General features: G+C 44.5%; 1 protein-coding gene across 1 annotated transcript in view; it reads right to left on the bottom strand.

Annotated features, from left to right (window-relative positions):
* RGL1 (ral guanine nucleotide dissociation stimulator like 1) overlaps nt 1-24,088 on the bottom strand; it is a gene marked incomplete at its 3' end in the record, with an annotated part of 79,341 nt that overhangs the window by 7,151 nt on the left and 48,102 nt on the right. The window contains exons 8-17 of the mRNA XM_080623992.1: nt 18,108-18,211; nt 16,876-16,960; nt 14,476-14,565; nt 10,263-10,349; nt 9,524-9,556; nt 8,061-8,182; nt 7,155-7,244; nt 4,855-5,059; nt 2,590-2,826; nt 1,210-1,324 (exon numbers count right to left, since the gene is read on the bottom strand). Coding sequence (XP_080480118.1) covers nt 1,210-1,324; nt 2,590-2,826; nt 4,855-5,059; nt 7,155-7,244; nt 8,061-8,182; nt 9,524-9,556; nt 10,263-10,349; nt 14,476-14,565; nt 16,876-16,960; nt 18,108-18,211 — 1,168 coding nt within the window. The remainder of the gene's footprint in view (nt 1-1,209; nt 1,325-2,589; nt 2,827-4,854; nt 5,060-7,154; nt 7,245-8,060; nt 8,183-9,523; nt 9,557-10,262; nt 10,350-14,475; nt 14,566-16,875; nt 16,961-18,107; nt 18,212-24,088) is intronic.

Raw genomic sequence — 24,088 nt, 5'->3', positions numbered from 1 at the left:
TCAGCCTTTCCTCATGAGGGAGATGCTCCACTTCCTTAATCATCTTAGTTGCCCTGCGCTGGACTCTCTCCAGCAGGTCCCTGTCCTTCTTGAACTGAGGGGCCCAGAACTGGACACAATATTCCAGATGCGGTCTCACCAGGGCAGAGTAGAGGGGAATTGGGCTTGGGCCCCTTTACCTTCAAGCAGCCTTGCCCATGGGATTTCCCCTAGCAATTGCTTGAAAAGGCCAAAGTTTGCCCTGCTAAAGTCCAGGGTTGCAATTCTACTTGCTATTCCACTGGTCCTACCACACAAGATCCTGAATTCCACCATCTCGTGGTCGCTGCAACCAAGGCAGCCCTCAACCTTTACTGCTTCGACCAGACCCTCCTTGTTAGTGAGGATGAGATCCAGCAGCGCTCCTCTCCTGGTTGGCTCATCCACCATTTGGATGAGGAAGTTATCATCCATACACTGGAGGAACCTCCTGGACTGTGGCTGGGTTGCTGAGTAGTCCTTCCAGCAAACATCAGGGAAGTTAAAATCCCCCACGACAACCATGTCCTGTGACTGTGAGGCCGCTCTCAGCTGCCTGTAGAAGGCCTCGTCAACTTCCTCACCCTGATCTGGTGGCCTGTAACAGACACCCACAACAGTATCGCCCCTGCCAGCCTGCCCCTTAATTCTCACCCACAGACTCTCAACTCGCTCGTCCCCTGTCCCTGGACAGAGCTCAGTACATTGTAGCTGCTCTCGCACATAAAGAGCAACCCCACCACCCCGCCTGGCTGGCCTGTCTTTCCTGAAAAGGACATAGCCCTCCATGACTATATTCCAGTCATGTGAGCTGTCCCGCCACGTCTCTGTAATTGCCACCTGGTAACACTGGTAGGATCCGGACCTGCCCTGATCCGTGGGGAGTTTGCACCCTGGCACCTGACACTGGTGGCTGGCTGTGCTCAGGGACAGAGAGCAGCTGCCATTCAGTCAACAGCTCTGCAGTCACAGCGCACATACAAACGTCTGCCTGGCAACCCACAAGTGTGCTCTGCCTGTATGAAGCAATATGCTGGCTGTCATAATAAATCATCCCTGTGTATCCCTGGCAGTTATTCTCACTGCCAGCTGTGACAGGTCCATGGCATTTCTAACATTGCATCACGTTTCACTCTTTCCTTCAAAATCCAGCAGAACCTTTCAAGCAGTAGCAGAGTTCTGATTCCCTACCTTTATCCTCAGAGATGACCTGTACAAGCTCATAGTCCTCAGCTGCATCAGATTCCAGGTTATGCTTTAACAGAGCTCTCTGGAGAACAGCAGGAGTTTTGTCTTGGTTAGTTAGCTGAAAAGACAGAGTTGCAATGAGAACTTCTGCTTGTTCGTGCTATATAACAATTTGGCAATTAGCAAATGCCTGCCTTTCTGCAATCCGCTTGGTCTTAGGAAACATTTCAGAGAACTGAAAAAATTATGGGTCAGTAACAAAGTACTAGGTGGGTTTTTAGTTCAAGGTGACAGGTACTCTATTAGAAGAAGCAGTAGTTAATCACAAAGCAAACACTTTTGAGAGATGAGATGCTGCTCTCACCTAGCCATAAAAAGTACACTTAAATAGCTGCGCCATCTGTGGTTTGCAGACATCAACTAATCTGCAGTCTCCTGTCCTAAATACTTTCTTTGATATCCTGCAAAGATTTTTGGCCTGTTAACTGGGTTTATTGTCTGCTGTAGAAGCACTGTGCATCCTGATCAGACATTGGGCTCCCTTCAGAGGCTTATGCAGGCAGGCAGAAGATTGATCTTGCCAGTAACCATATTTGTCAGGCTCACAGGGACCATCTCTGCAATTTGAAGACATCAGACCATTAAAATCGTAAGGTAGCTAAAAAGTGCTAAGAACGACCCCTCTGTGTTTGTTACATCCCTCCCACAGGCCCCAAGTGACCAAAAGCATTTGTTCAGCAGCTGAGTCTCCATCAGAATTAACTTCAGAGATCATATATAGCACAGGCAAGTCATGTTGCCCGTGGTCCCACACAGACCTGCATGCAACTGGCCCACCACTGCTAGAACCCCTCTGTGGAACCAGCATCAAGGGAAGCACCTTTCCACAATGGAAGCATGGGTTGCTGCTGGTCTGGCAAACTTTGTCACAGAGAGAAGATGAGTAATTAAAGGGCTTGTCAGCTTCCCTGTGTACAGCTCCCTATTTCCAGAAACCATCTCTTCGGGAAAGCTGGGGAGCAGCTTGGCACGTGGTGTCTTGTGTCAAAACTCACACACAAATTCAGAGCTAAAGCATCTAGCACTTGGAGAAAGGCAGGAGCCTCAAAGCCTGTCCTTGATCAGAATGCTTCAGTTTGAACTTGTTGATAAAGCACAAGCTTTAATTTCAAGACCATAACTTCCACAAAGATGATATTTCCAAACCTCTCACCTATGCTCCACATATTTTGAATTGTAATGTTTGTAATTTTCCCTTGCAAGGGAGGTTTGATTAGTCAGCTCAGTGAACAGGTGCTTTAAAAACTAAAAGCACAATTTGTTTAAGCCCTGGATGAGGACATCATCTACACTAACAGCATTTTGCTGTTCCACGCCACTCACCAGAATACTCTTGTACATATTGCCATTGTTGTCTTCTGTGCTGATTCGGATGATGCACATATCTTTGTTCTGCTGGTTGTAAACAGGAGACAGTTCTTTTGAGGTAATGGGTGTCACAGAGTTAGAGCACTTGTCACTGGAGAACAGCATGGCAGGAGCTGAGATTACAGATGCCACCCCCAAGGGAGATGCATCCATAGAATAGCTGATGGAACTGGAGGTGTAGGATTCAGAGAGCTACACAAAGAAAGAAAAACACTGTCACAAGCTGGACATCTTTTCTGTCTGCATGAGTAATTCTGGAGGAAGAACTTGAGAAAGCAGAAGGCATATAGAAAACCTCAGTCATGTGCACTCTGCCCAGCAGACTGGCAGTGGTATTCCTTGCCTCAGAAAAAGTGAACTTCATTTGATTCTTTTCACCATTTTAATGAAAACTGATTTCCAATTCGGTGTGCTGGACACTGTGCACTGTTTGCTTTCGCCTCAGAGGTGCCTCCTGCACCTCTGGAGCAGGCCAGGAGGTGGCAGCAGATAAACAGAATCAGGTTGCAGGCAACCCCGGCTGGGAAAGAACAGAGGGAGTCATGGGCATCACTGCTCCTGCGCCAGGTTGGAGCCTTTACAGGACTGAAGATGCACGCACACCTCCCTGTCTGCCATTTCTCCTTGAATATTCTCTCCTTAGTGAAATTTGCCTCCTTCCTTCCTCCCTTCCTCCCTTCCTCCCTTCCTTCCTTCCTTCTCAGGGCTTGGCCATTCTCTTTCTTGGCCTTGTTCAAGAATTGCTGAGAGGAAATTCCATTTCCTAACTTGCTTATCAAAACCACCATTAACAACTGTTCCAGCTAAACAGTTTAAAAAAAATTATGGATGCCAGTGCCTGGGATTTTTGCTTAATTTAAGAACATTTAGTACAAATTTTAGTAAAATATCCATCAGCTAAACCCAAAATAACTCTCTTCAAAAAAGCATCCCTGCAAAGGGCTTCAACAATACAGTTAACAGAATTTAGTTCAAAAGGCAGTGTGTGTAAGAAAGATGTCTCTGTGGCTCCCCCTATCAGATCCCTTCTGCCATTTTCCTGCCTGTATAGTTTGTCTCTGGATGGTCACAGCGCACACTCTACCTACCTGCTCTCAGCACAAACACAGCTTCAGCCTCACACCCATTTTGCCATTGCATGTCCCAGCTGCCAGGGTGCAGGGCTTTGCCTTCTCTGCAAAATGGGATGGATTCCAGGCGCCCTGGTTCAGTGACTTTGTATAAGACATTGGCTGCATGTGCTGAGTGAGCTGGTGTGCAGGAGGAGGTACAGCAGCTCCATACTGCATACTGACTTTCCAAGTGAAATTAACCTGAGCCGAGGCAAGGTGTTCATCTTGGCAGGGGCAGCTCACAGGAGGTCAAACCCACAGGGTTAGTCAACCCTGACCGTACCTGCCTGTCACTTGGGCAATTGCAGCTGCTCTGTCTTCCCCAGGATTAGGCCGTTACCAATGCACACATGCTTCCACACCTAAAAGACACCTTTCCCAGAGTGGAGGCACAGCCTTACTGCAGCTGAGCTTCGTGAGCATACAGCTGCTGACAAAGCCAAACTTCCTTTTCCAGCTACAGCTGGTTGAGGATGGACACAAAAGTGGGCTGCTGACAGCAGAATAAGTCATCAAACCTGAGATATTCAAGGAGATATTCAATGACTGGCTGTTGATCTTACTACTCTTCAGCTGATCCCATCTCCTGTTTCATTTGGTTTTGTTTGTGGGGCCTTATAAATCCTCTTGTCCATTTTACTGCTAATGTGCCATAAGTGAGTGCGATGCTCAGGCTCTTCACTCCAGGCTCAAAGGTAGAACTGTCACTAACCTGCCCCATCCCTCTCAAAATGGAGAGTTAGAGACTGAAAGAAAAATTCATCTTGTGCTTCTCTACGGTCTCACCTAAGCGAAGAACACTGCCAAGCACAAGAACGTGAGGTTTCAGGGAAGGAGAACTTCAGTCTGCTTCGTATCTCAGCAACATAGAAAAGATTGTGCAAAAATCCTGACTGCATTGCTTCCATTTTTACACATCTATTTCTAGAGTCTCTCCATTCCACTAAAAGCAATTCTCTAGCCAAGACCAACAGGCTTGGGAAGGCATCTAGGGCCTGCGTGTGTGTCAACAGTCTCTTACATGCTATTTATATATGTTTATATATATTTATATATTTATAATATATATATATATATATATGTTGCTGGCAACAGGCCCAGACTGTACCTTTTTCTGAGACTCATGAGGAGTGTCAAGAGTGTCAGGAGTGTCTACAGGACCAATGCAGACGTCTTCAGCTTCAGAGTGGTTAAACTCACATGATGAAACACTGGCCGAGTCTGTGCTTTCACCAGAGCTCCCACCTGGGGTAGATTTGGGCTGCTCTTTGATGGGTGTGCTATGGGCTATCATCTCAGAGCCTAGAAACAATCTAGGATAGGAAACAAAGCATAAAAGCCAGTAAGCAAAAGCATGACAGAGCTGGGCTAAGCAAAGCTGTCACTTGGTTCAAAAGTCCTATGTATTGTTTTGTTTTCCTATCTCGACTGTCCCATTGTTTTCATTTCCTCTATGTTGTTTAGACAATTTGTCAAGAGAGCTTGTTATACACTAACACAATACCTTCTTGACCTAGCACACCCACCAGCTGCAAGGCCAAAATCATAGCTAATGTCCCCGTGTCACAAACAAGGCTCCTCTTTGGACTGTTAGATTTTCAGACTCATTTGCTAGGAAATGATTGATGGTAAATCTGATGTGTTCACAAAACACAGGATGAGAGGCAAGTTCAAGGCATGGCAGCTGGCTCCACCTTACACAGTCCTGCACTGCTGTCACACCCTGACAGCAGGCCAGGACTGCATACACAAGGAAGCAGTACAGGACTGCGTACACAAGGCAGCTCAAGACCTACTCAGTCACCATGAGTGAGTGAAACAGTGCATGAAAAGTAATGCATGGCCATACACCAGGCAAAGGTTTCAAAAGGCAAATTCATCCCTGCTGCAGATTTTTCACTCAATAAAGGAGCTACAGCTACCAGTTTCTCTAAGAGTCTGAATGGAGACGTAGACAAGGAGATCACAAGAAAATGTAAATTACAGGCTTGCTCACTCTCTCTGAGACTCATTTCTGAATGCAGCTCAAATAAATTTAAAGGAGTGTCAAAGGAAACAAACTTGTATAATATGTTAAGTAGAGAAGCAAGATGAATTAGATGTTAGTCAGCATGCAGTTAATGGTTTAAGACAATTTAGAGAGGTGTCACTCGCTGTTACTGGGATGAATTATGCCAGCCTTTTCTACAGTATTGATTTGCATGAAAACACATTCAGAGTGCAGATGAAACAACTCTTTAGACAAAGACTGCACAGTGCAAACAAACTCAGTATGGTAAATGACAGCACAGCACTGAAACACAATCAGAAACGAAAGAATAAAGCCTATGCTCTCCAGCAACACCTCCTGTGCACAGTTTAGGCACAGGCCAAGGGAGACCCAAATGACAGGTCACCGAGAGTTCAGGCACTGTCATCTTCAAAGGTCACATTGTCCTATCACCAACTCTGACTCATTGAAACACTTTCTGAACAGCTTCCTGGATTTTTTTTGTGTGTGTATAAGAACTCAAAACTCCAGATTGAAAACATCTATTATTCTTTCAGACTCTAACCTGCAGTAGCGCTGGCTGATACGAACAGCAACTGACTGTTCTGAGGAAACTACGTACAAGAGCCAAGCAGGAAAGGACAGTTAAGAGATGGTAGTGCAGTCAACTTCATCGTTTTCCCCCTCATTTTGATTACGCCACTGATATATGGGAGTCTCTTCGTATGTCCTCTCGCATCAGGTTCAAATTTCTCACCTTGAAGGTATTTTTACATCAGTCCTTGATCTCTGCTTTCATTCCCTGCAGCTTTCCCTGAATTCCTGCTAGTCTATTGTTTCCCATGTCTGTTTAGCTGTATGCCCCTGTTCTCCACCCATCTTCTGTTTGAATCTCTGTGGTGTAAGACAAAAATGGACCACATCCCCATGATTTTTTTTTCCTTCTTTAATTTAAAGGTAGTTAGGCAGATTGTTTCCCTTATCAAATGCCTTTTGATAACCTCAATTTTCATATTAAAACCCTGCAAGGAATTTTTTGCATGTGTATAGCAAACTAGACTAATAATAGGCCAGACTTCATTCTCCTTTACTTTGTTTTGCTACTGCATTCAGGGAAGTTATTACACAAATAGATACTGAATGTATAAACTAGCACTAAAATTGTTCCTTTTTCTGACAGCTTAGAAAAGCTTACTTGTTTCTAATCTCATTTATCATTAATAATCCTCATGATTACTTATAACAGTAGACAGGGAGAGCTTCAGAAGTTTGCATTTCTAGCTGATGGTGTCTTCTTGAAGCAATTCAGTGGTTTGGATCCACAGCCAGGTTTTTCAGCCGGTGAAATGAGTACTACTTGTGTTAATATGAGCCTGAATAGATGAAACACCAAATGCCCTTTGCTCCATTATACTCACAGGCTGAACCTCTTCACCATGCTTTTCCGAGATTTTGGTGATGTGGTGCTGGTGTCAGCAGCTGCTTCAACCTCACGTGAAAGGTCATAACTGCAGAACAGAAGCCACTGGGTTAATTTTTACAGGCAAGACTATTAGTTAGAGATCTCAAAGTAGCAATATTCAAGAAATTTGAGAAACCTTCAGGTATACCTACTTCACAGGCTGCAATTCCACAGAGCGGAGCATAGTTGTGTGTACATTTTACCACAGTGAAGGGGATATTTCACTTCTTTAGAATAGTCTTAACAACTAGTGCATTTTTTGGATTATGTTCCTCATGGATAAGCTGACATAGTTTCTTAGTATGACTCAGTACAATGCAGTATGTATCTGTGCTTACACTCTTAGTGCAGCAGAGGGGTATTCATCTACATAGTGGAGATATTAAAATGCGTAAGTAAATTGTCTCAGATTGGCCTAGCAGCACGTGCAGGAGCACAGAACTCAGCAGGCCTGCAAAACCCACCCCAAACGCCTGGGGAGATATTTATCTGGCAAGCATTCAGTGAGCTCTGTGTGGCTGTGGCTACCTGCTGCCTGCATCCACCAGCTGAAGGCTCAGTGACTGCGTCTTGACATCCCTCAGGATCAACTTCTGAGCATGTGTCTGGGCATACAGACAGCCTAGACCCAACAGACTATCGTACTTCAAAGTCAGGTCTGATATCCAGTTTCAAAACTAAACCCTGCTAAGTGTTCAACAGGTTTTCTACAGCTGCTTAGCAGAAGGCAGATGTATTTTCACTCTCCCGGAGCAGCAGTATATACAAGTTCCTTTAGGAGGATAACTAAAGGCTGACATAACCTATTTGCAGGTGGGTGTGGAGTAAGAAAAGCCTGCTTCACCAGCAGGACTTAACCTACCTCTCCTTGTCAGTTAAATGCTGCTGTCTTCTGAACCATCGGATGAATTTTTGGTCTGGTGCCATGCAATAGCTGTTACATGCAGATTGTAGGAGCTTTATTTGGGCAATTACTTCAAATTCCTAAGAAAATACATAATCAAAAATAAATTCTAAGTAGATACATAATCAGAAATAAATTCTAAGTAGAAAACAAGATAAAGCAAAATTCATTAATATAATAAACATACAGACCAAAAGCGCCAGGACATATTTTTTGACCTGAAGTTCAGTTTCAGCTGAGTGACAATTTCAAGAACCAGTTTTTCAAACAGTGAAGTCATTTCCCAAGTACCAACTGAAGTGTAATGCTGGTGCAAACCCACCAAACAGCAGCACTGCTGCTTGTTCCTCTAGGAACAAGAGTAGCGAAGGTCATAAATCCTTCAGACTAACCTACCCTCTCACCCCTGTGCTGGCCAGACCAGCTCTGAGAGAAGAATCATATTCTGAACGTAAGTGGTTCTCAGGCACCAAGCAAGGGTAATAATTAAGGGTGCCTGGGATGAAAGCAGAATCTGATCCTCCTCAACTTTGCACGTTGTGCACTCAAACCTGCACCAGAGGAACATAAAATGCTACCCTTAATATGGGTGACTAGAATGCGCATACACACTTTGCCAAAATAACCCTTAAAACTCCCTTGCATTAGAGGACGTTATAGAATCAGGATGTAGGTATGGAGCTGAGTACTCATCATGGTTCAGAGGGCAGCTTTGCCACTGGTTTGTATGAAGCTGGACTGATGGCCGTGGAGAAGTGCCTGTATTGCATTATTAGCATCCTGAGCTGTTTAGCTGTACATACAAGGCAAGTCCAAGAAGTGGCCTGTAGAACTGGAAGCAGTTAAGGGAAGGAAATGGCTCCATCACAGCCAAATCCAAGTCTCCTTTCAGACCCCAGAAGGGAGATTTGGCAGGACTTTATTTAGACAAATGCAACCTTAGTACCTTTACTCCTACACAGCATTATCTCTCTGACCAACAAGGATCAGGCTGAAAGGAAAGACAGCATTTATTTCTCAGTCCTGTGTACCTAGTTCATTCTGTGCAGCCTTTTATCTACAAATAGTTAACTGCAGCAGAAGGAAGATAGTTACAAACTGTATCTTCTGGAATGCAAAGTTCTCATGCCACCAGGTCTTATTCAACACATAGTCTTATGCCACAGATGTAAATCCCATGGAAGTAAGTGGCCTGAGCTCCTCTTCCCCTGTTGCTCACATCTAAAAAGTAGGTTCTCTTCCTGCACGACCCCCTGCCACACGCACAGTTTGGCAGAGGCTCACAGCATTTCTGGGATCTGTTCTTTCCTCATGAACTTGAATTAAAATTAACAGCTGTTGTATATCCCTGAGCAAAGACAAATGGCCTCACTCTAGAAGAGGGCATCACTAAACTGAACATCACAGAACATTCAGCTTACCCTTCGTCTCTTCTCAAAATTTATCAGGCCACCCTGTTAGAAGGAAAAAGAAGGGATCAGAGTAGAAGAGCCCATGCTCAGTGGAATTTAATCACAAACAGGAAGAAGTAGCAAAGCTAATGTAAAGCACAGACCTGCCCTGAGTAAGCACCTTCTACAAATAGCTGTTTTCAGATCTGGTATAAACCACAGCAGTCACCTGACTCTCCAAAGGATATATGTCCTCATGGCCTAAATGGAAAAGCATAAGGGTGCTCCTAAAACCTGTGTTGAGATCAGGTCTGAAGAACGCTAGCAGGATTTTGAATGCAAGAAACAAACTTGGCTTTTGGCTGGGCTTTGAGTTTAGCAGTGTTCCTCAGTGAGTTCACCAACTGAACACAAAGCATGGACAGAAGGGAACTGCCAAGAGTGACAAGTCTGACTCAATACTGAAGCACTTTACTGATCGGTCTGAAGAGCTGAATTTGTCAGTGTATTTTACCAGTTATTCACAAAAATCGTTATACCTAAAATGTTTTCAGAAAGTAAAACAGAATAATAGAAAACCTACCGTCTTCACGTTTCCTAACCTAGGGAAACAAGACAATATACAATGCTAAGCTTTTCCCTAGAGATATCTGCACTCAAGATTCTTGTTGCTAATAAAACTGCTTACTCCTTCCCAGTAGAAGATAGGGGAACAGACACACACAGTGGTGGGAAGGCAGGGAGGATTCAAAAAATCACCCCAAATTACCTCAGCATAGTCCGGAAGGGCTGTGTCAAGCATGATGAGATCAGTGAGGAAGGTACCAAGGTAAGGAACCGTGCCTTGCATTACCCCCTGCAAATGATCAGAGCAACGTTGGATTGACTGACAAGTGGTAATAATTAGAATGCTAGAATGCTCCTGTATAAAAAAAATGAAGTACAAGTAGTCTGCTTAACCAGTGGTCTTACAAATTACGTTTTCTTTCATTATGTGTATTCCTTGGTATCTAATCCAGAATTTATAGAATCATAGAATCATAGAATAGTTAGTGTTGGAAAGGACTATAAGATCATGTGGTTCCAACTTCCCTGCCATGGGCAGGGACACCTCACACTAAACCATATCACCCAAGGCTCTGTCCAACCTGGCCTTGAACACCGCCAAGGATGGAGCATTCACAGCTTCCCTGGGCAACCCATTCCAGTGCCTCACCACCCTAACAGTAAAGAATTTCTTCCTTATATCCAATCTACACTTCTCTTGCTTAAGTTTTAACCCGCTACCCCTCGTCCTATCACTACAGTCCCTGATGAAGAGTCCCTCCCCAGCATCCTTATAGGCCCCCTTCAGATACTGGAAGGCTGCTCTGAGGTCTCCACGCAGCCTTCTCTTCTCCAGGCTGAACAGCCCCAACTTTCTCAGCCTGTCTTCATACGGGAGCTGCTCCAGTCCCCTGATCATCCTCGTGGCCCTCCTCTGGACTTGTTCCAGCAGTTCCATGTCCTTTTTATGTTGAGGACACCAGAACTGCACACAATACTCCAAGTGAGGTCTCACGAGAGCAGAGTAGAGGGGCAGGATCACCTCCTTCGACCTGCTGGTCACACTCCTTTTGATGCGGCCCAGGATACGCTTGGCTTTCTGGGCTGCGAGGGCACACTGCAGCCAGCTCATGTTCATTTTCTCATCGACCAACACCCCCAAGTCCTTCTCTGCAGGGCTGCTCTGAATCTCTTCTCTGCCCAACCTGTAGCTGTGCCTGGGATTGCTCTGACCCAGGTGTAGGACCTTGCACTTGGCATGGTTGAACTTCATAAGGTTGGCATCAGCCCACCTCACAAGCGTGTCAAGGTCCCTCTGGATGGCATCCCTTCCCTCCGGCATATCAACCGAACCACACAGCTTGGTGTCATCGGCAAGCTTGCTGAGGGCGCACTCAATCCCACTGTCCGTGTCACCGACAAAGATGTTGAACAAGACCAGTCCCAACACCGATCCCTGAGGGACACCACTCATTACTGGTCTCCAGCTGGACATCGAGCCAGTGACCACAACTCTTTGCATGCGGCCATCCAGCCAGTTCTTTATCCACCGAGTGGTCCACCCATCAAATTGATGTCTCTCCTATTTAGAGACAAGGATGTCATGTGGGACAGTGTCGAAGGCTTTGCACAAGTCCAGGTAGATGACATCAACTGCTCTACCCCTGTCCATCAGTTCCGTAGCCCCATCATAGAAGGCCACCAAATTGGTCAGGCAGGATTTCCCCTTAGTGAAGCCATGCTGGCTGTCACCAACCACCTTGTTGTTTTTCATGTGCCTTAGCATGCCTTCCAGGAGAATCTGCTCCAAGATTTTGCCAGGCACAGAGGTGAGACTGACTGGTCTGTAATTCCTTGGGTCATCCATTTTCCCCTTCTTGAAAATGGGGGTTATATTTCCCTTTTTCCAGTCATCAGGAACTTCACCTGACTGCCATGATTTTTCAAATATGATGGCCAGTGGCTTAGCAACTTCATTTGCCAGCTCCTTCAGGACCCGTGGATGGACTGTGTCAGGTCCCGTGGACTCGTGCACATTCAGTTTCTTAAGATGGTCTTGAAACAGATCCTCTCCTACAGTGGGCCTCAGGTCTTCACTCTCACAGTCCCTGCGTCCACCTTCCAAGACTTGGGTGGTGTGGTCAGAGATTTTGCCAGTGAAGACTGAGGCAAAGAAGTCATTAAGAACCTCAGCCTTCTCCAAATCCAGGGTAGCCAGTTCTCCCAATAGCTTCTGGAGAGGGCCCACATTGTCCCTAGTCTGTCTTTTATTTGCAATGTAATTACAGAATCTCTTCTGGTTATCCTTAACATTACCCTTAGAAGGATAATCTCTTCTGGTTATCCTTAACATCCCTAGCCAAGTTTAATTCTAACTGGGCCTTAGCTTTCCTAATCTGGTCCCTAGCTTCCTGGACAACATCCCTGTATTCTTCCCAGGCCACCTGCCCTTGCTTCCACCTTTCATAAGCCTCTTTCCGTCTAAGTTTCCTCAGCAGCTTGTTATTCCATCCATGGAGGTCTCCTGGCCCCCCTGCCACACTTCCTTCTAGTGAGGACACAAAACTCCTGAGCTTGTAGCAGGTGATCCTTGAATATCAACCAACGTCCTTGGGCCCCCCTGCCCTCTAGGGCTGTATCCCATGGAACCTTACTAAGCAGGTTCCTGAAGAGGCCAAAGTCTGCTTTCTTGATGTCCAAGGCAGTGAGCTTGCTGCACGCTCTTCTCACTGTCCTGAGGATCTCTTAAATCTTAGGATTTAAGCCAAATCCTAAGGAGCGCAGGATGTTCTTACAGATATTGCCATGTGATTTTATAATTACAGCACTGCCACCATACACTGATTTCTAACAGTGGGTCACCAGGAAAATCTGCTTGTGTAAGAAGCGTAAAGCACCAGGGAGAGGGTCTCTTGGTTTCCTACTACGAGAGAAAGAGCTGAGGAATGGTCCTAGCTAGCCTGTGTACACGGTTTCTCCGCTTCATTCCAGTGGGTATTTACTTAATGATTTTATAACATGTGACAGTCAAGTCAAATCAAGTCACCGCTTTTTTTTCCTCCAAGAAATGACCGTCTTCCCCAGCCACTCACTGCATTTTAATTACTTAAATTTTAAATTTTCTGGGCTGCTGGCAGTTGTGCGGTTCAGGCTGTTTCTAAACTTGTGAACAAAATGCTTGTTTGTACCATCCAACATGATCCATATTTTTTTCCAAGCAAATAGACAGAATATCATATTCAGCACTTTCGCCTCCAGAAGCATCCCAGATTTCTCTCTCCCTGTCCTTTTAAATCTTTGCCAATTTCGAGACGAAAGCCATTTTCACCAGTAGACTGGAAACCAGGTATGTTTTACAAAGCAATCTCTGTAAAAGTCTGTGCAATTTTCAAGCTAGTATGGCAGAAGATTCATGAGCTTGTTTAAAAGTAAACAAGCTTTCTGTTCTGGCCACAGCTGATTTTGTTTATCACAAGGATTTCAGTATTTACATTACGTATTTTACTGCATGTCTTTCCTTGTGTTTCTCTCTAAGGGTTAACAAGAATAGTTAATGGAATTCTTTCTTGTAGGACAGAAACAAGAGAGTTGAAACTTAGGAACTCATGTTTATATTCATCAATCACTTATTACTTTTTTTTTCTATGACAGGCTTAGTAAATCTGAAAACTTGAAACTAAGGCCAAACTCCTGGCTCAGTGTCCATCCCAAAGAACAGGTTGGGATGTGAAGCATTTTCAAGTGGGAATAGGAAAAGCAAGTCCATATACCCAGTTAACTCTTGCAGGGGAAGACAGGCACCAGGGAACATGAAGTTGACCCCTGCATACATCCACCAAATCCTGCAATCTTTGAGCATTCCCAGCATCAGATCACTGAATGCATTGGCAATGCTGATGCTTTGCATATCCATTTCCTCCAGCATTTCAGTACACAGACAGGTGATGCTGAAGTAAAAGGACAGCTGGGTTGTACTGAAAGCCATTCCTGTCACAGCTTGGCAGGTCAGCTTAGGCCACAACAGCTTGAGCTGGGTGCAGCATGAATCCCACTTTGTAACTGTTTGTATACCCAGAAAAATGGATGCATGTGTGGGATCATCTCTCTCTCTCTCTCTCTCTCTGCACATTATATGTACACACACATAGTACTACCTGCTTAGTACGATTCACAGCATGAGGGCAATACAGCTTCTGGCATATATCTACAGGGACAAACACTTTGACTACATACTCAGTCTAAACCTTTTGGTTCACTTGCTTTGTATCAGCTAATCAATAGCATTGATACTATTGTTTTTCTTGACAGAAAGCAAATTCATGAGTATTACGTACAGATCATTCACTTTGTTAAATACTTTTCTAGATTTTGCTGCTTCTATAATTCACCAATTAGGGTTAATCGTGTTACCAGTTCAAAAAGGACCCCAAACACACCATATCTTTTTGAAGTTGCAGTCGCCTCTGTGTCCTTTTCTGATTTTCTTTCACACTGCTGTCCAGATTCGCAAATTTGGATGTTCCTTCCTGTGAGTTAAAAGGGAATTAAAGGCAATTAATGGAAGAGCTAAGTGGTAAGCTGGCGACTACATTTGTGTAAAACAATTGCAAATACATTTAATCAGGCAAGCCAGGCCAGCAAAAACATTTGCTGTGCAGCTACACATGTGTATACATGTGCTAATTTTCTGGTGCTCATACACTGATTGGGAATTTTGGACAAAATCCCACAGGATGACTACAAGGGAATTTTTTTGCAAAATGGCTCTACTCAGGCCAAAGCTAAGTGCTGTTGAAAATCTCCTGAGAGTTCAAATCAGAGCAGCTTACATATACTTCAGGTGTCTAGACGCTTCTCTAAACTCTATCCTGAAACTCCTGACCTCAGGACTTTGGTTAAATTTCCTAATCAGGAGTACTACAGGTAAACATCTCTATCTTATGTAAGGCTTTGTTGTTTTTCTTATGCCGTGACATACAGATTCGGCAACTACCCCCTGTGGCTTATTTACTAATCCAGAAACACACAGGAAATGAAAGTAATAGGTTTTTGTCTCCACAATATAAGCTTTCTTATGAATGGATGAGGTATTTCACAATAGACCTGTAGCCTTTATTTCCTTGGATCTATAAGGGATGCTGTGAGTTATTTATTTTTTTCCAGTGGTCAGGTAGATAGGGCATGAATCATTATCAATGTCTTTTTAAGAGGCACAAAACAACAGTCTACACTTGTAAAGAGCCTCTCATTATGATGGTTAGTTCTCTCAGTCTCAGGTACTGAACAGATCACTCAAACTGTATTTCCTTCCTTGGCTAAAAAACAGGAGCAAATGAACAAGAAGGGTTATTTCAATATCTTCAGGATACCTGAAAGGTAAACTCGAGATTCTCTAGCAGCAGCCAGCAGGCAGGCACAGAAGCTAAAACTGCAGCCTACAGCAGAGCTGTTGTTTGGGGAGAACACAGTGCTCCCTCTCCGTGCCAGCCGACCTGTCTCATGTGGCATTTTGTCTGCTCTGCATTTAAATTTGGAGGATGGATAGGCAAGGTCAAACACAGCTTCCCTAGAGAGATTATTTATAGTGAAATGAAACAAAGACTTTAAGGATTCAGGGGACATGAACCCTCCAATCGTTACAAAGCGGTCCAAGGCAAGAAGTAGGAGAGAGGTTCTAGCTATTCTGTGGAATTTTTCTCCTCTCACTACTTCCAAAAGCTGATTTAAAACTTAGTGACAGAGGTGGATAATTCATGGTAAACAAAGCAGATTGACAGGTTTGAATGTGTTCACCCATCCTTCCTGAGCAAAACACAGTGTTTCAGATACCAAGGCAAGGGGGTAAGGTACAAATGCCAGATTGACTGAATACAACTGCCAAAAAGTAAACTGATTAGCCAGGTTCTGGAAACTTTTTTATGCAAACAGAGAATACTGCTGCAAGCACTCCTTAGTTTCTACAGAATATAACCTTTCCCTGCTGTTCTTCCTCACTCCTTTCAAGCTCCTGAACTCGGGGATCACCCAGAAGAGCATACAAGTCTAACTTTCAGAGAGAACCTGCTTTGCTGTCCATCTGCCCACACACAAGAGCAGGAAGCCTGTTCCTTCGAAATTCCCAGTCCCGTTTTCTAGGCCTGAGAAAGCTACGGGAAGATGGATAAACATCTTGCTTTCATTCCTCTGCTGCAGCTGAGTGGCAGTGCTCCAGTGAAGTCAGAAGTACCACAGTGGTGCAGCCCAGTTGAAGATCTCATCTGGAGCTGCTCTACACTCACCAGTGCAAACCTGAGCCTTTCCAGGTCTTCTAAGAGGTACACAAGCGAGAGGCTTATCTCTCTAGACAGAGCAGCATAAAGCCAAAGCGTTAACCTGTAACTCGTTTCAGCAAAACTACACCACGCAGCACCTCTTCCCTCTGGTTGTGGCTCCAGCGCTGTCGCAGGTGAAATACAGCACATAGAGCTATTCTGGACCTAGACCTCACCACGCCCAAAGGAGCCTTACCAAACTACAGCAGTGTGACATTCAACTTGAGGGGCTCCAAGCGATCCTGACCTGCTGTCTTGTGAACAAGTCCACATCAAATCTGTGCTGCTGCAGCCTGCTGCTTGTGGGTATCCAAGCTCAACACGGTAATGCTAGTGTAGGTTTTTTTCAGGAACAATGAAATCACCTCTGAGCCCAACAGAAAAGTACAGGTTTCACGGACCTGTCTCCCCTGAAGCACCACATAGAGTAGTTCAGGGAGAGATGAGCCTTGGTAGCTTGTCAGAAAAAACATTAACCTCAGCTTTAACTGAGATCACAAGCCTTGCAACTCAGCTAATTCTCACCTTCATCAGTAGTTCCCTGCTTGTCAGATAATTGTCATGGTCTGAGAAGATATCACCCAGCTCTTCAAACATCAGCATTATTTCCCTGTACAGGAAACAAGTAAATAGTTTGAGTCATTAGTAAGCACTCTAAATAGATCAGATCACTGTTTTTTCTCACAAATCATTTACAGTTGGGCATATAAAAAGATTAACACAACCAAACTGCATCCAATGAGACGCTGCACATCTACTAGGAACTTTCCTGGGATGTTCTGGTGCTCCCAGTAAAGTCAGGTCTTATTTGACAGCATCACTTAGAAATACCATAGGTATGCAGACCCTGAGCATTTATCAATTACACTGCAGGCTATGAGGTTGTTGTAAGAAAGGATGTAAATGGATACAAAGGACGGGAAAACAGCTGTCAGAGGTACCCTACATACTTCGGTTTTGCCCTATTCCATGGACTCTATAAAGCTAGAAGCATTTAAGTGAACAAGTCCCTTTCTATTGTCCAACACTATGTTTACAAGATAGCAATATTTTGACCAGGAACAGCAACACAGGGCAATGAAAAGAAAGACCCACCTCTCTAGGAGAAATGCAGAACTCTACTGCCTGGCAGTGACATTTTCATTTGTTTATCAAAGGCAAAGGAAAGAAGTCTATTCCTCCCAAATTGAATGAGCAGAACACCATCTTTCCTACAAGGAGACTTCTGGTGTCTGTTTGGCATGCAGTTAATATACCAGGCATTCCCATGTACGAAGTACTGTCTTTGATACAGGTTTGGATTTTGTTGTTTGGTGATATATTTAAGGACATGTCAGGACCAGGAGAGGATTAGTGAGGGCTGTAGCAACCTGGACTTCCTCCAACCTCATGGGAGAGAAGACAACAGACAAGTATCATGGGGCCCTTTTGCTGACCGTCTGAGAGCAGTGTGCATGATCTGGTCAAGTAGATGGTCCCAGTTTTTTGGAAGAGGTTGTGGAAGATCCAATAAGCTGCAAAGGACAGAACAGACCCAGTATCCCCAAGAGCAAGTTGTCCCCTCGATATGTAAGAGAGCTCACAGCGGTCAGACTCAAAAGAGGGGTCTGAGCCTCACAGGAGTGAGAAGTTCTAACAGAACAGATGTCCACAAAAGAGCAGAATAGGAAGACTAAGAAGAACAAGATGAAAAGAAAGAACAATGAGCTTTTTGCCTTTGTTTGGGACTGGCCATAGGAGCAGAGAGAGAGGCTTACTTTGGAACACATGCCCAGGTCTTCTTCAGCCGATAGATGGAGTTGGATTGCAGTGATGAAATGATGGCCCTTAAGGAGGAAAAATTCTTCAGGATCCTACATTCCTGTGAAAGAAGCCATTAGAAACACGGGAGCATTAAATGTCAGCATTACAAATATGTTTATGCCCTTCTGTTTGACTGGTGTCATGCTTGCTACACATTCTCACATCTAAGCAGGCAGCAGTGCAAATATTGAGCATCAAAAATATCACTCCCTCCTCCATCCACAAAATACTTTCAGGCTTTGGCACTTTTATCTTGTTTTCCTCGCTTGCATGTACTTGTGGTGACATTTCAGTGCTACAGCTTTCAGTTCTCCTAGTAACAATAAAAGGGGAAACCAGTCCATGAAGCAGAGCTAAAAAGCACAAATGTTACACCTCTTAGAAAGCTCTTTAGAGTTACCAATCCCTTTTACCCTTTAGGGGAAGAAGCAAGCTTTGTTTCTTTTTAACCATGCCAAGTGCAAGGTCCTACACCTGGGTCAGAGCAATCCCAAGCACAGCTACAGGTTGGGCAGAGAAGAGATTCAGAGCAGCCCTGCAGAGAAGGACTTGGGGGTGTTGGTCGATGAGAAAATGAACATGAGCTGGCTGCAGTGTGCCCTCGCAGTCCAGAAAGCCAAGCGTATCCTGGGCTGCATCAAAAGGAGCGTGACCAGCAGGTCGAAGGAGGTGATCCTGCCCCTCTACTCTGCTCTCGTGAGACCTCACTTGGAGTATTGTGTGCAGTTCTGGCGTCCTCAACATAAAAAGGACAGGGAACTGCTGGAACAAGTCCAGAGGAGGGCCACGAGGATGATCAGGGGACTGGAGCACCTCCCGTATGAAGACAGGCTGAGAAAGTTAGGGCTGTTCAGCCTGGAGAAGAGAAGGCTGCGTGGAGACCTCATAGCAGCCTTCCAGTATCTGAAGGGGGCCTACAAGGATGCTGGGGAGGGACTATTCATCAGGGACTGTAGTGGCAGACAAGGGGTAATGGGTTAAAACTTAAACAGGGGAAGTTTAGATTGGATATAAGGAAGAAATTCTTTACTGAGAGGGTGGTGAGGCACTGGAATGGGTTGCCCAGGGAGGTTGTGAATGCTCCATCCTTGGCAGTGTTCAAGGCCAGGTTGGACAGAGCCTTGGGTGACATGGTTTAGTGTGAGGTGTCCCTGCCCATGGCAGGGAAGTTGGAACTAGATGATCTTAAGGTCCTTTCCAACCCTAACTATTCTATGATTCTATGATTCTTCATATGTGGTATTTAGAATGTCACCCTCAATCATTCACCTGTCAATTATAAATAAAGACATGCACAGAAATAGCCTGTTATTCAAGTACATACACAGGTAAAGAGAAAAACCTTCCCAGCCTCTCCAGAGTTGCGACCAAATGCTAGCTGAGAGGCTGGTTCATTGACAGCTCTTACGCAGCTTCTTTGTGGCAAAAGCTTTGATGGAAAAGGGTACTGAAAAGCTTAATTCTCAAAACCCCAGCAGATTACTGGTAAAGCAGATGGAAGAAAGAAGAAGGGAGAAAGTCTGGCCTTGGACTTTTCAAGGCAATCTATTGGTGCCTTCCTGGCAATCTGTTGGTGACCCATGAACTAGAGCATGGGCACCAATGACTTAAGGAACTCTTGCAAATACAAGCTCTCACAAACACAGTGCATGCACATTAAGCAAACAAAACACCTGCCAATTTGACTGTTGCATGTAGATGGAGAACGTACTCAAACTACAATTCTTGCTTCTGCAAATTTTTATGGGGCTGATTATAACACAGATAATGCTGATTATGTAAAGGATCCTTTCAGTGAAAATTGACATGATTTGTTTCCTTCATTGGACTGAACAAATGTAAAGCAACCTTAGCATAAACAAAAGTCAGACCCTACTATATCAGCAACTCTGTTCATGAGTTGCATTTAGACTGACTGAACAATTAAGATACGTACATTTACTCTCATTTATTTACCTAAGGGAAAGAAAAGAAAAACGTAGCTCTGCAACTTAGAAGGCCACATTTACAGTGTGGTTTAAGAAGACTGATTGGGCAGACAGCACTTGAGGTAGGTATGCAATTTGGCTAGATAAAGGCCAAGTTCAAGATCATGAGGTAGGACGCACAAGATCTGAAAGCTATTCTTGCATGGACTGGTGACAAAGAAGCCACATAACAGCTGTTCCTCAGAGACTGACACATTTAAGAATGAGCTCCTTTTTTATATTCAACTTGAAATTCAGGCTGGAAAGAACATGAACAGGCACAAATTTTCAGCATTTCTTTTACTCCAAATACAACAGGAGTATGGACTGGAAGATCCAATTTGGAATGTTGACTTAACTGCCTATTGCATAATTTAAAACACATTAGGAATTCAATATTGGATTTTGTGTTCTCAATAATTTAACTGATTGCAAACTAAACTTCAGCAAGCTTTCATCTGCATAGAAGAAGTATTTTTAAGACTGGTTTGAATAACTGTTTCATGCTGTGTCCTTCACAAGAGAAATACCAGAAAGAATCCTGTGCAGAAGCAACTCTGATTTTAAAAAATTAAGCATAACAAGATCCTAATTCTTTCACTTATTTTTAAAGAAAATATTGTGTGAGTGAGATTGGCTGCTTCTGCTCAAGAACCTTAGATCTGGGTAGACTGGAAAGGTCTGGAGGGCTGGCAGTTAGAGAAATTACTCAGTTTATCTTGTAAACCAAGAAACTGGATCCAAAAGTCACTAACAGTAACAAATGCGGAACTCCGTGCTGCTAAGTTACAGTTAGTTTTCATTGTGTAACTGCATACTACTGAGTAGCTTATTTTCTAATTCAGGCTTCTAACTATTCAAAACACTCGTCTGCATGCAAAAAGCAAGCACGTTGCTTCAGAAGTGGGCAGCTAAGTATAGATGTTATATATAACCAGCTGTTCTACATATGCAGTTATTTTGTAGAGCATTTTCATGTGCATAGCTAAGACTGGCATATTTCACTATGTGTATGAACTAAGTAAAGGGAGAAGTACTGAATCAATAGAGGTGGAGAACAAAGTTCACCATCCACAGAACACGTATGATGAGAGTGATGCCTCTCCTGGCTTCCCCAGGCCTCCCTGCTGCCCCGTGATGAGCAGAAGGCTGCTTCATACTCACCTGCCCAGGCTGTGGCCCAGGCTGCCCATAAAGCCTGCTTTAGCTATTATCATCTGCAGTTTAAAGATCTGCACACAGAAAACCAGAATCAAACTTCGTAATCCATTCACATGGCTTATAAAGCAGCCATCAGATGATAATACAAGTTGGTGTAAGTGCCAAAAGAGGTGAAAGTCTATTTCCCCATACCAGTTTCTTCAACCATGCAGTCTCCAGAGCTTAGGTGCCAGGACTAACAATACTGCCCCTCTGGAAGCACAGAAGTGCATTGTCAAGGTTGGAAAACCTCTGTTTGCATTGAGCTTTTTATGACTGCTTATTTTGTATAGCTCAGAAAGAATCCATGTGATTCTTAAATAAAAGTCAATACATATTTATATGAAAGTGCTTTAAATGTTCTCCTCAAAAAGAGAGATCGAGCTTACTGCCAGCTTCCCAGTGCTCTGAGGGGAGTTAAAAAGGTTACAGTAAGATATTAAAGACAAAATCTAAGCAAACTAGATTTATGCAAAAAAAGGCACACAAAACCCTTTCACGCAAAGATTAACAAACACGCAATCTGCTACAAGATCCTCCTAGATACTACGCTAAGGCCGAGAGAGGACAGGGAAGTGATTCAAGACAGCCAAAATGGCTTCATCAAGCGCAAGTCCTGCCTGAACAATCTAGTGGCCTTCAGTGGACAAGGGAATAGCTACTGATGTCGTATCTGGACTTCTGTAAGGCCTCTGACATGGCCCCCCCCATATATTTGATGTATCTCCCACCATGTCTGATTTCAGCCCTCATGGTGTTCACAGATGCAGGAGAGGGAGCATGATGTTCATTGACCAACTATGAATGGCCAGAGGCAGATGAGCGCAAAGCTTATTCTGAATCTGGCCACTGCCAGTCCTACTCCATTCTTGTTAAACTTTCTTCTGAAAGCAAGTCTAACCTTTGGATGATACCAACCATCCCTTAATTGCTTTCACTGATACGAGCAGTATCAGTGAAATATATTCACTTCCTAGGGAAGTGAACTGGTTGAATTTATACTTATCTTACCATAAATGTTACATTATCAAGTACATGGCACTTCCCATCTGCAAGACACAGTATCTGACACCCTTCAAGTAGCACTCCCAACACTGTCAAGATACAAGCAACAGCCCTCTTCCCAGGATGGGGAAGGAACTAAGGAGAGAAGGGCAATACTTCAGCTGCTATTACAAAGAAAGTCACAGTATCACAATATCACAGTATGTTAGAGATTGGAAGGGACCTCAAAAGATCATCTAGTCCAATCCCCCTGCCAGAGCAGGAACACCTAGATAAGGTTACACAGGAATGTGTCCAGGCGGGTTTTGAATGTCTCCAGAGAAGGAGACTCCACAACCCCCCTGGGCAGCCTGTTCCAGTGTTCTGTCACCCTCACTGAGAAGAAGTTTCTTCTCAAGTTTAAGTGGAACCTCTTGTGTTCCAGTTTGTACCCATTACCCCTTGTCCTATCATTGTTTGCCACCGAGAAGAGCCTGGCTCCATCCTCGTGACACTCCCCCTTTATATATTTATATACACTAACAAGGTCACCCCTCAGTCTCCTCTTCTCCAAACTATAGAGACCCAGCTCCCTCAGCCTTTCCTCATAAGGGAGATGCTCCACTCCCTTAATCATCTTAGTTGCCCTGCGCTGGACTCTCTCCAGCAGGTCCCTGTCCTTCTTGAACTGAGGGGCCCAGAACTGGACACAATATTCCAGATGCGGTCTCACCAGGGCCGAGTAGAGGGGAAGGAGGACCTCTCTCGACCTACTGACCACCCCCCTTCTAATACACCCCAGGATGCCATTGGCCTTCTTGGCCACAAGGGCACAGTGTTGGCTCATGGTCATCCTCCTATCAACCAGGACCCCCAGGTCCCTCTCCCCTACACTACTCTCTAACAGGTCGTTCCCCAACCTATACTGGAACCTGGGGTTGTTCCTGCCCAGACGTAACACTCTACACTTTCCCTTGTTATATTTCATCAAGTTTCTCCCTGCCCAACTCTCCAGCCTGTCCAGGTCTCGCTGGATGGCAGCACAGCCTTCTGGCGTGTCAGCCACTCCTCCCAGCTTAGTGTCATCAGCAAACTTGCTGACAGTACACTCAATTCCCTCATCTAAATCGTTGATGAATATATTATATAATACTGGTCCCTATACTGACCCTTGAGGCACTCCACTAGATACAGGCCTCCAACTAGACTCCGCCCCATAGACTACAACTCTCTGGCTTCTCTCCTTCAGCCAGTTCGCAGTCCACCTCACTACCTGATCATCCAGACCACATTTCCTCAATTTAGCTATGAGGATGCTGTGGGAGACTGTGTCAAATGCTTTGCTGAAGTCAAGGTAGACCACATCCACTGCTCTGCCATCATCCATCCACAATGTTATTTCCTCATAAAAGGCTATGAGGTTGGTCAAGCATGACTTCCCCATGGTAAAGGCATGTTGACTGCCCCTCATAACCCTCTTATCCTTGACATGCCTTAAGATGGCATCAAGGATAAGGTGTTCCATCACTTTCCCAGGGATGGAGGTGAGGCTGACTGGTCTGTAGTTACCCGGGTCCTCCTTCTTGCCCTTTTTGAAGACTGGAGTGACATTTGCTTTCCTCCAGTCCTCAGGCACCTCTCCCGTTTCCCAAGACTTGGTAAAGATGATGGAGACTGGTCTAGCAATGACTTCCGCCAGTTTCCTCAGCACCCGCGGGTGCATCCCATCTGGACCCATGGATTTATGGATGTCCAGATTGCTCAACTGGTCCCTAACCCATTCC

The sequence above is a fragment of the Psittacula echo genome, assembly GCF_963264785.1.
Source record: "Psittacula echo genome assembly, chromosome: 7".
Classification (NCBI taxonomy): domain Eukaryota; kingdom Metazoa; phylum Chordata; class Aves; order Psittaciformes; family Psittacidae; genus Psittacula; species Psittacula echo.
The sequence above is the reverse complement of the archived record's forward strand: the minus strand, read 5'-3'. Positions and strand labels throughout refer to the sequence as shown.